Raw genomic sequence first — 17,847 nt, 5'->3', positions numbered from 1 at the left:
GGGAAGAACTAAAAGCCATAAATGAAATAGAAAGAAACCCAAAGTATTTCTTTTCCTATGCCAAATCAAAGTCGAGAATGATGCCCAGTATTGGGCCCCTACTTAAACAAGATGGATCCTACACAGATGACAGCAAGGAAATGAGTGAGCTACTCAAGTCCCAATATGACTCAGTTTTTAGCAAGCCGCTAACCAGACTGAGAATCGAAGATCAAAATGAATTTTTTATGAGAGAGCCACAGAATTTGGTTAACACAAGCCTATCTGATGTTATCCTAACACCAAATGACTTCGAACAGGCGATAAATGACATGCCCATGCACTCTGCCCCAGGGCCAGACTCATGGAACTCCGTGTTCATCAAGAACTGCAAGAAGCCCCTATCACGAGCTTTTACCATCCTATGGAGAGGGAGCATGGACATGGGGGGTCGTCCCACAGCTACTAAAAACAACAGACATAGCCCCACTCCACAAAGGGGGCAGTAAAGCAATAGCAAAGAACTACAGACCAATAGCACTAACATCCCATATCATAAAAATCTTTGAAAGGGCCCTAAGAAGCAAGATCGCCACCCATCTAGAAACCCATCAGTTACACAACCCAGGGCAACATGGGTTTAGAACAGGTCGCTCCTGTCTGTTTCAACTATTGGATCACTACGACAAGGTCCTAGATGCACTAGAAGACAAAAAGAATGCAGTTGTAATATATACAGACTTTGCAAAAGCCTTCGACAAGTGTGACCATGGCATAATAGTGCACAGAATGCGTGCTAAAGGAATAACAGGAAAAGTTGGTAGATGGATCTATAATTTCCTCACAAACAGAACACAAAGAGTAGTAGTCAACAGAGTAAAGTCCGAGGCGGCTACGGTGAAAAGCTCTGTTCCACAAGGCACAGTACTCACTCCCATCTTGTTTCTCATCCTCATATCTGACATAGACAAGGATGTCAGCCACAGCACCATGTCTTCCTTTGCAGATGACACCCGAATCTGCATGACAGTGTCTTCCATTGCAGACACTGCAAGGCTCCAGCCGGACATCAACCAAATCTTTCAGTGGGCTGCAGAAAAGAATATGAAGTTCAACGATGAGAAATTTCAATTACTCTGATATGGTAAACATGAGGAAATTAAAACTTCATCAGAGTACAAAACAAATTCCGGCTACAAAATAGAGCGAAACACCAACGTCAAAGACCTGGGAGTGATCATGTTGGAGGATCTCACGTTCAAAGACCATAACATTGTATCAATCGCATCTGCTAGAAAAATGACAGGATGGATAATGAGAACCTTCAAAACTAGGGATGCCAAGCCCATGATGACACTCTACAGGTCGCTTGTTCTCTCTAGGCTGGAATATTGCTGCACACTAACAACACCTTTCAAGGCAGGTGAAATTGCTGACCTAGAAAATGTACAGAGAACCTTCACGGCGGGCATAACGAAGATAAAACACCTCAATTACTGGGAGCGCTTGAAGTTCCTGAACCTGTATTCCCTGGAATGCAGGCGGGAGAGATGTATGATTATATACACCTGGAAAATCCTAGAAGGACTAGTACCGAACTTGCACGCGAAAATCACTCGCAATGAAAGCAAAAGACTTGGCAGACGATGCAACATCCCCCCAATGAAAAGCAGGGGTGTCACTAGCACGTTAAGAGACAATACAATAAGTGTCAGGGGCCCAAGACTGTTCAACTGCCTCCCAGCATACATAAGGGGGATTACCAATAGACCCCTGGCAGTCTTCAAGCTGGCACTGGACAAGCACCTAAAGTCGGTACCTGACCAGCCGGGCTGTGGCTCGTACGTTGGATTGCGTGCAGCCAGCAGTAACAGCCTAGTTGATCAGGCTCTGATCCACTAGGAGGCCTGGTCACAGACCAGGCCCCGGGGGCATTGACCCCCGGAACACTCTCCAGGTAAACATAATGAATTTTTATTCAAACCAAAAAATAGAAGATTTACTGTTATGCAATATTGTAATAATTGTATAAATATCATCATCACATTTGTGAATGTATATTAGACCCACCAGCTGGCGTGTATTAGACATGTGAGGTCGTTTGTTTACTCTTGAACATTGACAAAAATTTAACATTTCTTCTACTTTGAGCTTGGTTTCAAGCCATTTCCAGTGCTAAAACCAATCAAAATCATCTCTATTTCTGTAATATATCTTCCCTTCTATCAAATGAGACCAAGAAATCTCAAATACAACTATAAAAAACATACAAAAAACACTGCAAAGTCGCTGTTTTAATCGAAAATCACAGTCTCAGTTTTTTTCTCTTATTATACACTGTGTGCTGCAGGATTTGTTTTATGTGGTGCACACATACCACATAAATGTATTCTCTCATATCTAGGCCCAAATTTACCACTCACAGCTTATCAGAGTGAGCTGAGCTCATGGCGTAGATCTACGGTTTGGACCCTGAATGTAAAGCCATAGATCTACGGCACGGACCCTAAAAGGGTTAAAACACTGACTTTGCGGTGTGTTTTCGGATAGTTTTTATGGTTGTATTCTTGGTTTCTTAGTATCATTTGATAGAATGGAAAATATATTATAGAAATAGAGATGATTTTGATTGGTTTCAGGACTGGAAGTAGATTGAAATTGAGCTCAAGATGGTGGAAATGTTTGATTCTTGCTGATATTCCAGAGGCCACAAATTATATGTCACTCATTAACCCTTTCAGGGTTGAGAGGCCCTCTCCTAAACTTGTTCTCAGGGTCGAAAATTTTTTGGAAAAAAAAAAAAAATATGAAATGATAGAGAATTTTTTCCCGATCATAATTACACCAGAAGTATGAAATTTGATGAAAACTTACCGAATTATGCTCTCGCGAAGTTAGCGATCTCGACAATGTTTACGCATCGGCGATTTCACCCACTTTGAGCCCTATTTTCGGCCAATTCCAGTGTACTGGTCTACAAAAATCATATCTGTTTCGCTAGAACTCCATTTTTTCTATCGAATGAGTACAAGAAACCACCCATTTACCAATTTCAACTGTCCAGTAAAGTGGTCAGAAATTGGCAATTTTGCCAATTTCACACAAATTTCAGGAGATGCCAATTTCCAAGTAGGGTCCAGAATAAATAAGACAAGACATTCCTGGCACTAAAATAAAAAAATTTCTGTTCATTAGTCATGTCCCCAGGCCCCTCTTACATCTCTTTTACTTTCCACTTTGAATTTTTATTCTCACAAAAAATAGAAGATTTACTGTTATGCAGACTACTGCATTAGTGTAGAAATGGTATAAATAATATCAGCGCACTTGTGAAAGAATAGTATTAGACTTGCCAGTTGACGTGTATTGGACGCCTGGCATGATTTGTTTACTTTTGAACTTTGGTAAAAATCAAACATTTCTGCTACTTTGAGCTCAATTTCAAGGTACTTTTCATTATGAAACCAATCAAAATCATCTCAATTTCTGTAATATGTCTTCCATTCTATAAAATGAGACCACGAAAACTAAAATACAGCCATAAATACCATACGAAAATACACTGAAAAGTTGCTGTTTTAAGCCAAAAACATGGTCGGAGTTTTTTTTTTCTCATTATGCACTGTGTGCTGCAGGATTTTTTTTATACTGTGCACACTGACCACATAGACCCATTCTTTCATATGTAGGCCTACCAGCTTTCTCTCACTAGATTTGAAGGCGCCAGAATTTAGGTGTACTAGTACGTCAATAACTTCGGTGCGTAAGCCGTACTAGTATGTCGGAAACCCTGAAAGGGTTAAATATGCGTGCAGCTGGTCAGTCTAATATGCGTTAATGAATGTGCTGACATTATACAATTATTACAATAATGCAGTAATCTTCATAACAGGAAATCTTTCTATTTTTTGTGTTTACCTGGAGTTTACCTGGAGAGAGTTTCGGGGGTCAACGCCCCCGCGGCCCGGTCTGTGACCAGGCCTCCTGGTGGATCAGCGCCTGATCAACCAGGCTGTTGCTGCTGGCTGCACACAAACCAACGTACGAGCCACAGCCCGGCTGATCAGGAACTGATGTGGAACTGTGTGAATAAAAATTAAAAATGGAAAGCAAGTGTAATATAGGAGAGGCCTGGGGATGTAACTAATGAACAAAGGAAATGTTTTAGTACCAGGAATGTCTACATTGTTTATTCAGTGGCCAGGCTTCAAACACCTTTTATTGTACAGCAATAAAGGAATGGAACAGACTGCCTGCACATGTCAAAGCCAGTCATAGCATGAACCAGTTTAAAAAGAGTGCCAAAAGGTGTCTGATGAATGTAGCTAAAGAAAAGGAGGGGAATGATTTTTTATTTTTTAGCTAACACACATGTAATTTTACCTTATTCCTAGTAATGACCCCTGTATTGTAGATAGTCTTAATGACCCTCGTGTAGTAAATAGTCTTTTTAGTATGATAATAAGATGTTATCTTCATTATAGAATAATAAGAAGATATTATAACCTTTATATAATAATAATAAGGTAAAAGGACCCCAATGGAAATAAGTCACTCTGTCTGACTTTTTTTGGGTTATCCCAGGTTCTCTACACATATGCTGCTATGTATGATAATTCTATGTATCTGTATTTGTGTATACCTGAAGAAACTTACTTACAGTGGAACCTCAAATATCGAACTTTCTTCGGTCCAGAAGGCTGTTCGAGTGCCACTACCAAACGAATTTATTCCCATCAGGAATAATGTAAATTAGATTAGACCATTTAAGACCCTCAAAAATACACTTATAAAAGCACTTACAAAAATACACTTACATAATTGGTTGAGTTGGGAGCAGTTCAATTTTTGAGGTTCCACTGTACTTACATTTTGTGTGAAATAGGCCAAATAACCGACTTCTGATCACTTTACTGGGTAGTTGAAATGAAATGAGCAATTTCTTGTACTCAATCATTACAATGGAAGGCATACTAGTGAAATAGCTAAAAATTTGTTCAATTGGAACAATGGAATTGGCCTAAAATAGGACTGAAAGTGGGCAAAATCGCCGATGCCTAAATATCGCTGAGTGCTAACTTTGTGAAAGCATAATTTCTTAAGTTTTCCATCAAATCGTGTACTTTTGGTGTCATTACTTTTGGAAAAAGATTATCTATCATTTCATAATTTTTTTTTAATTCTTGGACCCTGAGACCAATTTTCAGTTCAGGGGTCTGGACCCTGAAAGGGTTAAAATATGGTGAGACTGCAGGAATAATAATAATAATAATCTTTATTTACTACAAGTACATGTACATGGTATACAGTCCTAGCTGACAACAGTGACATACTACTACATAGAAAGCCACTTGTTATGCTGAGCAACTCGGGCAAATTAGGTCAGTGTCCCAGGATGCGACCCACACCAGTCGACTAACATCCAGGTACCCATTTTACTGATGGGGAACATAGACAACAGGTGGAAAGAAACATGCCCAATGATTCTACTCTGGCTGGGAATCGAACCCAGGCCCTCGCCGTGTGAAACGAGAGCGTTAACCACCAGAGCCCTGGGCTTAAACTAGATGAAACTAAAACTGCATAGCAATTGTAATCTGAACTTGCATCTATTACATTGCCAGCTTAATGTGAACATTCGTGAAGAATAAGTACTGTGATGACGGACATTTGAAAAGTTTTGCGAGTGCTATGGATTTGGATGCAGTACATATATATTGGTTTAAACATTTATCGGTGGGTATAGTGTAAACTGTAAGCTTTCAGGTGTGCAGGTGGAGTGTAGTATATAGTGTCCTTATAGATTTATAGATGAGTGTAGGTAAAGCAGTGTAGGATGGCAAACAGTACCTGGAAGGAAATACAGAATGCCAGTAAAATTATAATTATTGATATAAAAAATATGGGGAAGGAGGACTCGTATAGTAATCAGCAATCACACCCACTTCACTAGCAGTAAACTAACCCAAACCAAGACCTTGTATATAGCCCATCAATGCTCTGCTCTTGCCTCAGGTAACTTGCTTGCAAGATTTGCATTCCTGGCTCAGGTACTAGGTAACATTCAAGCATATGACTGCACTCTTATTGATATAAAATTTATTTGTATGTTTTAGTGAAAGATAAAATTTCATATCTGCAGTGCAAACATTACAGACAGTTTATTATGTGTTGTTTATCCTTAAAAAATAAGTGGATACATATTTTAATGCCAAAAATTTATTGGTGAATTATATTTGCTGGTAAATTTTACTTATGTAACTAATTGATGAAATAGTGTGAAAGTTTTTGAGGAAGTCCTTCAGTTGCTAGTCAGTAATGAGTTTCTACTTCATATGATGCCAGACTTCCTTAACTTCAAAAAAAAAAAAAAAACAACAACAACTTGAAAAGCATTACAATCCACATATACAAAATTATTTAAGTAATTTTAAAAATGTATATTAATCATAACTTGTCAAATTATGTCTTTATAATCAGAATATTGTGATGACTTTGATTACAAAAATTAATACAGTGGACCCCCGGTTAACGATATTTTTTTCATTCCAGAAGTATGTTCAGGTGCCAGTACTGACCAAATTTGTTCCCATAATGAATATTGTGAAGTAGATTAGTCCATTTCAGACCCCCAAACATACACATACAAACGCACTTACATAAATACACTTACATAATTGGTCGCATTGGGAGGTGATCGCTAAGCGGGGGTCCACTGTATTTATAGTTAAAACCTTGTTCTTTAAACTTGACCATTTTGTCAGTGTAGACATGAAAGTATTACGTATGAAGTTGTGTTTATTGAAGTTAGCATTTTGCTTGCAATTTTTGCACTGCTATATTTATTTTTCATGATAGTGTACAGTAACCACAATAGAAAAAAGTATGTAAATTTGAGTGATAAGGCTATAAGAGTGAGTAGCATGCAAGGTATATTTTTCTTTCCAGCACGTAGCTGACTTGTCCCTCCCCCAGGGTGACCCTGATGAGGCCGACAACCCTAGCACGGGGATCGGCGCCTTCCGCTTCATGTTGGAGACCAACAAGGGGCGCACTATGCTGGAGTTCCAAGAACTCATGACTGTCTTTCAGCTTCTGCACTGGAATGGCTCACTCAAAGCCATGAGGGAGAGGCAGTGCTCTAGGCAGGAAGTAGTAGCACATTATTCCCACCGGGCACTTGATGATGACATGCGCTCACAAATGGCCCTCGATTGGATTGCTCGAGAGCAGGAAAACCCAGGAGTGATCTCTAGGGAACTGGGCCAGAGTGAGCGAGAGCTCGAGGCTGCTCGTTTGGCTGGGCGTGAGCTACGCTTCCCCAAGGAGAAGAAGGACATTATGATGTTGGCGTGCTCGCAGCTGTCACCCTCTCCCCTGGACCCTTAATGCCAGGGCAAAGGGCAGCCGCTATAGTGATATTAGCACCAAGGTGTAGAGGTTAATGCTTTCATCTCTGCAAAATCAAAGCTAATTTACTTTTTATTGTTGTAAAGATTGTTTTGTACTGTTTTCTTGTGTGTGCATGTATATAATGTAAATAATCATTCCAAAGAATTTTATTATGTAATTATAATATTATTAAGCTTTTTGTGGGGTGCACTGGTGAGCCCCACATTAAAATACGCACCCCTGGGATATCACTATGCAAGTAGAGCCAGGCACTGGCTGCTGATCACTATACTGATGGCTTCATTCATCCTCAGAGTTTTTGTGCAAACATTTTGGGCTACATATGCACTAATTTCAGTAATTTTGCACAACGGATTAATGTAAGTAATATCCTTAATATTGATTAGTTGTTGAATTGACTTATCAATGCATCACATCAAATTTAATACATCCCACATCTTTGCCCTTCAGCACTGTAGCTCATATCAGCAATGCAATAGTTGGCAGCTGCATGGTAAAGGATTGTGTTAGTATGGTATGTACAGGGCATGTCCCTATTCTACAAACCACCTATAGTTGTGATGGTCTGCTGTATACTGCTGCACAGTGCGTTTGCTGTACTAAGCTATCAGTAGTACAAGTCATATGCCTGTCGGGTGTGCAGCAGTGCGTTTGCTGCATCTTCAAACTGTCAGCATTACAAATTTGGAGTGTGTGAAGTGTTCCACACAGTGCTGTGGCTGTAGCTTCAAGCTATCAGTGACACAATACAGGACTCTTGATATGTCTAATATGATGCTCATGCTGCACCTTCAGCTGTCAACAGTACAAGTCAGGACTTGGAGGTGTGGAAATGGTGTGAAGAAAAGGGGCAGCAGGAGGTGCAGAGTCATTAGTATCAACATAAGTACATCATGGAGTTAATCAACATTGTTACTACCCAGTAATCATAAATAGTAACAATATAAGCCAGTGCCTTCAATCTCTGCTGTAAGCACCAGGGTTTGGCAAACTGTACAAGATCTCATTTGCTGAAACGTATTAGGAGACTAATGCGTTAATGTGCTAATTTTTGTTTTTTATGCTTCGTTAAGTTGAAATTGAGTAATCTCTCTGACTACGACACAGTTGGCTTTTTACGTACAGAGTTATTCAACTTTGCTTTAGATGAGTTCTGATGTTTTCCTTTTGCATTAACAAGCTGGGAGTTTATGCTGTTGCCAGTGTCATGGTGTTGCCAGTGTCATGGTGTTGCCAGTGTCATGGTGTTGACGGTGTCATGTTGCGCTTAACACTTTCAGTAGTTCGGTTCTTAATACAGTACTGTACTTCTTTGTTCTAAGAAAAGGACATTAATGATGGCAATTTATTCTCAAAACACTATAATTTACTTATAGATTTGTTTTTACTACAAAAGTAAAATTAGGATGACAATGTAGTGGTAATGTCTTCCCAATTTTTCCTGGAAGAATTTTGCTCCAACAGTACGTAACAACCACTGTTTTCGCAGTTCGTGTAGAGACCTACACTTGTGAGTGTGATGCTGCTTGTGTGTAAATTAATAATGTCCTCTCCTTAAGTGATAAGAGAGGCAAGTGGCACCTTGTAAATTTAAATTTCCCCCATAGTTTGTGATGTCTTGTACGTAACGTAATATAAGTTCTCCCAATGCTTTACATTCCAGTTATTTGTATGTAAATGTAGTGTGATCTGACTTTTTATTGTTGACTTTGTTAATCTAGGACTTAGCAAGTCTGAGAGTGCAATGCACTTCATGGCTACAGAGTCTGTGCAATATGAATGAAGTGTTTGTGTAATTGATGTTTGTTGAGCATACTGGCCTGGAAGGTTGCAAGGTACCAATGGAGTTTTCTCTGTCATATCTTCAGTAAACAGGACTTTTTTTTTATGCCATACACAATACCAGATGATAGTTGCTGTGAATAAGCTTCAGTGCCAAATTAATTGTGCCAATCTCAGTGCCAATTCCTGGAATTTAATTTGCATTATGAATAATTACCACAGTTTTTTCAGTGCCAAAAGCATAATATGAAGATAATGGAAGAAGAATAAACAAAATTCCAGGCTGGTGGTGGACCCTAAGACAATCTTTCTGTAGACATTATGCTTTCACTCACTGGGCTTATGGAGATTAATGGAGGAAATTTAACTAGATTATGCAGATTATAAACTTGTAGAAAAACTGCATATGCCCATGGTGTTTTAATAGAAAAGTGAAGGGAGTATATTGTGTGTGTGTTATGTTTTCTGAAGTGGAGAATTCACACAGAAGTCTGGGAGAAATGAATGTGAAGACTTACAGATCTCTGTGGCCATACAGCCTCTTATGCACTTAGTGGAAACTTTCATTGCCAGTAAGGAAAATTCACTCTTAAACATGGAACCTGGCATATATGACTAGCTTTAAAATGAGTTGTGTTTACTGTAGTAAAGAGTTCATATTTGCTTTCATTCTAGTTTATAGCCAGCAACAAGAGACCCCTAAGAGTTTGGCAAGCCTTCTTGGACTGCCTCCCTATCCAGTGGCTAGCTACTGGCACTGTTAACCTTCCCTTCTGCTCGAGGCAAACTGGTGACCATGTCAATGTTGGTAGTGTGAGGATATCTTAAGTATTAAGGATTTAATGAATGATCTTTTAATTATCAATGCTAGTCTGATATTGTAATTTCTCTATTTATGGTTATATTGATAATAGTAATAATATGCTAAAGTTATAAATTATAAATTAGCAAGGAGATGAAAGGAAGATATCTAATCTGCAGTTCAAAAATGAAATTTCAAAATATTTAACTTATAGATATACATTTTTAAACTTTTGTAGTTGTGGTATACTGTATATAGTAAAAATATGCAATTTCAATACAAATAATTGGAGAGGTTCTTAAATTATAATAATGTTAATTTTATGGATTTATATATTTTCAACACTTTTTAACAGTAGTTGGCAAGTGGCATCAGATGTCCATAGTGTAACTGTGTTGTACTCAAAACTAATTTTGTATCATAAGTGGCAGTGATAGTTCATTACTACAGTTGATAATCACATAGCTGGTCGGCCTTTTTATTTTAAACTAAATACTGCTGACTAGCTTAAAAATCTGTTTTAATATGTTAACCCAATCATTGGGAAGCATTTAAAAAAAACAATTGGACATTTGATATTGGTGATCCAAGTTTAAGTATGACCACAGCAGAACCTCTAGTAAAGAGTTGAAACTGGCAACATTACCCTAGAAAATAGAAGTCATACTGTCTATACAGACTTGTAGTTTTTCAATCTGCAGTGTATTCTAATTGTGAATTAAATGGATGCTGGAACTGTACTTAAGTAGCATTTGTGTTCCCTCCGTGATTTTCTTATACAGTGGATCCTCGAATTTCATCACCCCTTTTCTGTATGTAAAACTATAGTTATTCTCTATAAAATGTATTTTTTGTTAACATTTTTGGGTGTCTGGAATGGATTAATTGGAGTTACATTATGTCTTATGGGAAATATTAACAAAAAATACATTTTATAGAGAAAAACTATAACTATAGTTTTACATAGAGAAAAGGGATGATGAAATTCGAGGGTCCACTGTACCACAATAGTTCTTCGTATGTTTATATAAATAAATTCATTTGTGGTCAAGAGAAAGGCAAATGAATCTTACTTTACTATATATGAAACGTAATCATATTAAATGTATAAAATCATGGATCACCTGCTTATTTTTGCTTGTTACACACAAGAATCGTTCCCATTTTTTTTTTCTGGTATAATTTTGATACTGACATACATTATATTGTAAGTGTTAATTATAAACAAAACTATACTTCAAAAATTAGAAATGCTTTGCCTTTCATGGTAGATACATGGAAATTTACTACATTTGTTAGAATACAAATATTTATGTATAGTAAAAATAATTAAAGATCAAGCACACCTTAAAATTCTTAAGTACAGTAAATACACTTTTATATAATATTTTATTATTTTATAATAAGGAAGACCTTGGTAAAGTTTTATTTAAAATAAAAGTTAGCATTACAGTTCAGTTTTGAAACTTTGCATCTGTTATATTTGCTGATCTTTTTAAGAATATTGTTGTTTAATGAAAACATAATTTAGGCAGATATATTACATATTACATACACATGCAATATGAGAAATTAATGCCACACTGCTCAGTCTCAAAATACCTCTCAGATGAGGAAATTCTAAATCTAATTTGTTTGCACCTTTTAACCCGTAAACGATCCAAAAGTATATATACGTTCACTACCCCAGTGCCCCGAATATTTTGAAAAATAAAAATATCGTTTTTTTTTATTGAAAGAAAGAGCACATTTTTCTAAGTGTTATAGGATAAAAAAAAAAATTTTAGGGTCAGTACTTACCGAGATATGAGGTCGCAAAGTTGGCACTTGGAGATCACCTGGCGGCAACATGGAGTGCTGCTGCTTGCAGAAGTGTTGTCAATATATCTTTTTTTCCATTTTTCATATTATTTTATATAACTTTTATGTTCTAATAATTACAATTTATAGTAGTTCTTGTCATTTCATAACTAATCTTTGTTCTGACACTAGTATTAGGTACTGAAATTGTACTTACATTGTCACAAACACATTGACAGGTGGACATTTACACTTGCCTTGGTCATTTACTATTGTCTTGGAATATATACAAAGTATTTATAGGTCCCAGCAATGTTTTGGATATGTGGAAGTGTATAATAATAATGAGGAGAATGAGAAGGAGGAGGAGGAGGAGAAGAATACATAATAATAATAAAATAATAAGTTCCCTTGAAGCATGAAAAACAAAGTCCACCCCTGACAGTGACGTGATAAGATGAGATAACATTTGATAAGAGCTGACGTTTGATGAGCATTGGCAAGGGTGCAGTGATAAGACTTGATAAGAAAAGATTAGGGCTTGCTTTGTTTTCCCTGGTACACAAACATGTCTGTCTATTTGTTTGTCTGTCAAGCTCCCTGTCTATTTGTCTAGCTCTCTGTCTGAGAGGGAGCCACAAGACTGGGTCATCACGTTTACTCATATCTTCAAGCAGAGTATAGCACTTTGTCTGGATTTTTTGGGTTATCCTAGGTAATTTACACTATGTATACTTGTATTTATGTGTACCTGTGAGACAGAGAGACAGATAGAAAGAGATAGACAGAGACAGATAGACAGAGACAGACAGAGATAGACATAGATACAGACAGACAAATGGAGATAGAGCCAGGCTGCCAGCAGCCGGCCAGCCAGCTAGCCAGTCAGCCAGCCAGAATTGTTTCTCTTTACTTAGGGCATAGGTTATAAGACTTTCTGAAAGGGTGTTGCACAAATATTGCACATGGGTTATTATCGAGGTTTTTTTTATATTTCCTCGACCACTTTTGGCCACATCCACCTCAAAATCACTTTCCTCTTAAAATGGGAGTGTTAATACTACATGACATCAGTGAATCCAAGGTGTTTGCTGCGCTGTTTGCTCTAGCTGGCGCTCATTTGAACTGGTGCTCCCACAGGGTATTCAGTGGTCCCAGATTTTTTAATACCGCGCACGCTGAGTGTTAGAACCCATTCTGTGCTGACAAGGCATCTCAGGCCAATCGTGCCAAATTTGAAGGCAGGAAAAATAAAACGTATATATACGTTTGGGGCACTAGCGGTAAAAATGTATATATAGTATGTTTGGACCGTTTACGGGTTAAAAAAGAAAAAAATATGAAGTCAAAAGGTATGCTACAAACTCTCACCTTACCGAGAGGAGGAAAGTAGGAAACATGATAACCATATACAGTATTGTATAAGATCATATAAGGATATAATTATATGGAGATGTCCCGACACCAACAGGGAGAAAAACAGCCTAAAACTGTAACTTGAGAAAGTAGCAAAAAGGATGCAAGAAAGATTTTCCTGCAAATAGTAGTAGAATATTGGAATGTAATCTTGGAAAAGGTAAACATACAATTATTATTTTATTTATGAGGAAGCAATGAACTCAAAGGGCAGTGCTCAGTTATGATTATAATACAGCCTCTCCTCACTTAGCGACGTACTCATTTACCGATGACTCGGACTTACAACGGGCTCTCTGACCAGTATGCATACCTAAATTAGAGCTGATTTCCTCCATTCTAAATTAGAGCTGATTTCCTCTATTCTAAATTAGAGCTGATTTCCTCTATTCTGTATATTATAATATATATACAGTAAACTGCTGTATAAACATTTAAAAATATACCAAAATAATATAAATGGTGCAAAGGTAACATTAAAACAATATCAAAGATGGCTGACACAAACACACTACCATTATAGTATGCTCCTCACTTAGTGATGAATTTGTTTATCAACATGGTCTTAGGAACAGAACTCTATCATTAAGTGAGGAGAGGCTGTAATAAAAACTCGTAGGGGGTCATACAATGCCTGAGGAATGGAAGGCAATCAGATTTGATCCAAGGAAGTAGAGGGCAGCTCCAATTCCCTGGATCGAGAGTCCTCCACTAGCATCAAGGCACCTTTGAAGGTATACAGCACAAACTATTGAAAGCTTTTTCAGTTCACCAGTGCTGTAAATAGATAATCCTGTATGATAATATATATTTAAATGGACAAAATTGTTAAAAAAAAAGAAAAAAGAACAATCATAATTCATGCAGGTCACATTCCTGAGAACTACACTATTAATGATTTCCGTGACTTATGGACTGAAAAATATATGAAAAAAATAGGGTTACATTCTTTAAACCTCTGAGAGAAGAAACAAATTTTTTTTATCTTTATAAAAATAATAATTTTCCTACCTAACACTGTCAATGATAATGCTCTGTGAAATACCTGAACTCTAGTAAGATAGACAGTTAAAAGAAAGTAGAGTAGCTAAAAGTTGATTACATTAATACTGCATATTATTTGTTACCTTTGAGTGGAGTTCAGGATGCTTAACTTATTGAAGTGAGTGGAGGGTGTGACTGTGAACCTATTCCTCATTCTTTCCATCATCACACTGAGGACTACTAATTTCACAAGCCCTTATCTTTGCTTCATTGTCCTGAAATGCCCAAATTCTTGATTCTCTTGCACCATATTTTTAATAGGCATAGTTTCATGCTTAATCATCTCCCTTGCTTCACCAGCATTACCTGCACTTCATTTGAAGCCATGATAAATATCCAAGGATGAGATAGGGTGATGAAAAAATAGAAAAGTGTGTCCAGATATACTGATCCATGTGGGAGGCTGCTTTGTTTATATCCCATCACCCTCCCTCACACCCTTCCTTGCAGTGCTAAGACAATGGAGATGCCTAACTGCATAATGGGGAGGTCTCAGGCCTGCCTGCCAAGGCACTTCTTAATGGAAATGCATGTCACCCACAGAAATAGTCTGCTTTGGTGCTCCTTAATAGGAAGACACTTCACCAATAGCAATTAATTTCTCTTCCATGCACTTTAATGGGAATAAGCATGCTTCTGTTAATGAAAACCTAAATTTAAATTTCATCATTCTGAAAATGCAAGCTAGGACTGCACAACTTAATTTTTTCTACATATATGTTTCCTATAACTATACCATCAATACAAGTAAGAAAGGCCATAACTCTAAATTTAAAGGCATACTGAATCTTTTTTTACAGTACTTCATAAAAAGTAGCAGATAACGTGAATGAAATAAGAGAAGAATTGGGCCAAAAGCCTTGATAATTCTGAAAAATACAATATATATATATATATATATATATATATATATATATATATATATATATATATATATATATATATATATACATGTATATATATATGCTCGTCTCCTGGCAGTGAAGGCATCACACTCAGGAGATTTCCTGTTTGCTGTTCCCAATTCCTCCTTGGGCACTCGACTAGACCCACAGGCCATTCGGATTGGTGTTGCTCTTCGCCTAGCCACCCCCATCCTCACCGAACATAGGTGTATTTGCGGCAGGGCGACAGCTGATCAATTCGGACTTCATGGTCTCGTGTGTCACACAGCAGAAGGGAAGTATGCCAGGCATGAGGAGGTCAATGACATCATAAAGAGAAGCCTTGCCACAGCCCATTGTCCAGCTCAACAGGAACCCCAAGTGCAGAGGTCTGACGGAAGTCTAAAGCGTCCTGATGGAGCCACTATGCTACCTTGGAAGGATGGAAAGCAGATTGCCTGGGACTACACATGTGCCACCACATTGGCAGACACCTACTTGCCATACTCCGTAGTGGAAGGGGGTGGAGCTGCCAGCCACAGGGAGACTCAGAAGATCCGCAAATATGAAGACCTTTCCCCTTGCTATAACTTCATTCCAATAGGGTCGGAGACCCTTGGAGCATGGGGCAAGTGTGCTCTAAAGTTCCTCAAAGAGCTAGGTGAAAAGCTCATCATAGAAACCAAGGACCACAGGGCGACCAGCTTCCTCTTTCAGAGACTCAGTGTTGCGATCCAGAGAGGAAATGCCTGCAGCATTCTGGGCACGCGGCCCACCGCTGGGGAGCTGGACGAAGTATTCGAGATGTAGCTCTGAATTACCTATGTTGTTTTACTTTGTATCATATTTTTGTGAATGTTTTGTCAATGTATTTTGTCTTTAAATAAAATATATATATATATAATATAGGGGGTGGTAGGAGAAAATTCTGAAACAGCTTCAGGGAGAATCTTGAGTTTTCCCTGAAGCATGTTTATTCTTTTCTCTGAGGATGAGGGTCCCTAGGACAGTTCTAGAGGTGTTACCTCTATATATATATATATATATATATATATATATATATATATATATATATATATATATATATATATATATATATATATATATATATATATATTTATATGAAAGAAAACAGGACACTATAAACATCAGCACATTCCCATGACTACAAATAGTTAATTACATACAGCACACATAGATGCAGTGAGAAGATACTCTAATGCTATACGTACTTGACTCTGTGAACTGGATGATTCAACGTATTTAGCACTTGTTTTGAAGACAATAAAATAGTGTACTTACAGTCTTTCAAGGTTGATAGCTCAGCTTACATACCAAGTGTCTGGTTTGATCCCTGGCACAGGTGGAAACTGAACACGTTTCCTTACACCTGCTGTCCTGGTTCACCTAGCAGTAAGTACCTGGGTGTTGGTTGACTGTTGTGGGTCACATCCTGGAGAACAAAATTAAAGGACCCCAAAGGAAATAAGACAGACAGCCTTCAATGATGCAGTGACTATTGGGTTGTCCTGGATGGCTAACCCTCTGGGTTAAAAATCCAAACAAAATTTATATTGGATATGTGTGTGTGACACACACACATGACAAGTACCTTTGACAACTATTTACAAACAAACACACACACACACACACACACACACACACACACAGTTAAAAATTGGAAAAAACCTAAGCACTTTTATGTCCTTACACACACATCCTCTGAAGATATGTGTATGTAGGCACATGAAAGTACTCATTTTCACTGATATTTTTTATATGTAATCAGGCATTTCACTGTGATTTCTTCCATACATGCATATATACATACAAAAGAGACACTAATAGAGGGAAGGGGTGTCTGATTAATTGATCAATTAGTAGACATGGACAAATGCCTCATGAAGCGCACTTATTCCGCTGTACTGATGAACTACTGGACAAACTAAAATAAGAGTACAATATATGATATAATATTGTACAGTACAGCTGTATCTATACCTGAATAGAAAGATTTACAAGTACTGTACAGTACATATAAAGAGTACAATACAGTAATTTTTCTTACCTTTTCAAGTTTCTACTTAACAATCAAAGTCACCTTCTTCTTCTTAGCATTATCACTCACTTTAGAGGTCACTGTTAGTAACATTAAACATGGTACCTTTATAAAGCGCTATAATGGAAGAACACTAAATCCAAGAAAAACTGGAGATGAAATGATGGATGGTATGTGAGTGCACACACAGACAATTACAAACTCATATATACTGTACTGGGAAATGCTCTAGTTGGAAGACAGTATAGAGAGGTCAAATAACTGAATACTATATGATGGTAAAAGAATAAAATAAAAATAAAAGACATTCTAGTTACAGGAGGCCCCCCCACATTCGTGAGGGTTAGGGAATCAAGAACCTCACAAATCTTGAAAATTCGCTAATATTTGGTGCACAAATATATTGTAGGGAAATATAATAATAGCATTTACTAAGCCTAAAAATAATACTTCCTTAACATATTCAACCATGAACAATCATAAAACACATGAAAACATAATAAAATATTGTATATACATGTTATGGTTTAATAGCAAATAATGAACAAACAAAACACTCACCACTCGTAAGGTTAGGCAAACAAAATCTGACGACTTGTGATGATGATGACAATGACCATGATGATGGTGATGATAGCCATGCAGTTACTGATGACAGCTGAATGGAA

At 37.5% G+C, this 17,847-nt stretch overlaps 1 protein-coding gene across 3 annotated transcripts in view; it reads left to right on the top strand.

Annotated features, from left to right (window-relative positions):
- lft (Limb expression 1 family member lowfat) overlaps positions 1-11,096 on the top strand; it is a 601,989-nt gene extending 590,893 nt beyond the window's left edge. For 2 of the 3 annotated variants that reach the window (XM_070084555.1, XM_053776675.2), the window contains exon 4: positions 6,928-11,096. In XM_070084555.1, the coding sequence (XP_069940656.1) occupies positions 6,928-7,368 (441 nt within the window). In that variant the 3' untranslated portion in view covers positions 7,369-11,096. The remainder of the gene's footprint in view (positions 1-6,927) is intronic. The other variant, XM_070084556.1, reaches the window with a different exon arrangement.
- The last annotated feature ends 6,751 nt before the right edge of the window (positions 11,097-17,847 follow it).

This window comes from Cherax quadricarinatus, chromosome 13 (genome assembly GCF_038502225.1).
Source record: "Cherax quadricarinatus isolate ZL_2023a chromosome 13, ASM3850222v1, whole genome shotgun sequence".
Classification (NCBI taxonomy): domain Eukaryota; kingdom Metazoa; phylum Arthropoda; class Malacostraca; order Decapoda; family Parastacidae; genus Cherax; species Cherax quadricarinatus.
The sequence above is the reverse complement of the archived record's forward strand: the minus strand, read 5'-3'. Positions and strand labels throughout refer to the sequence as shown.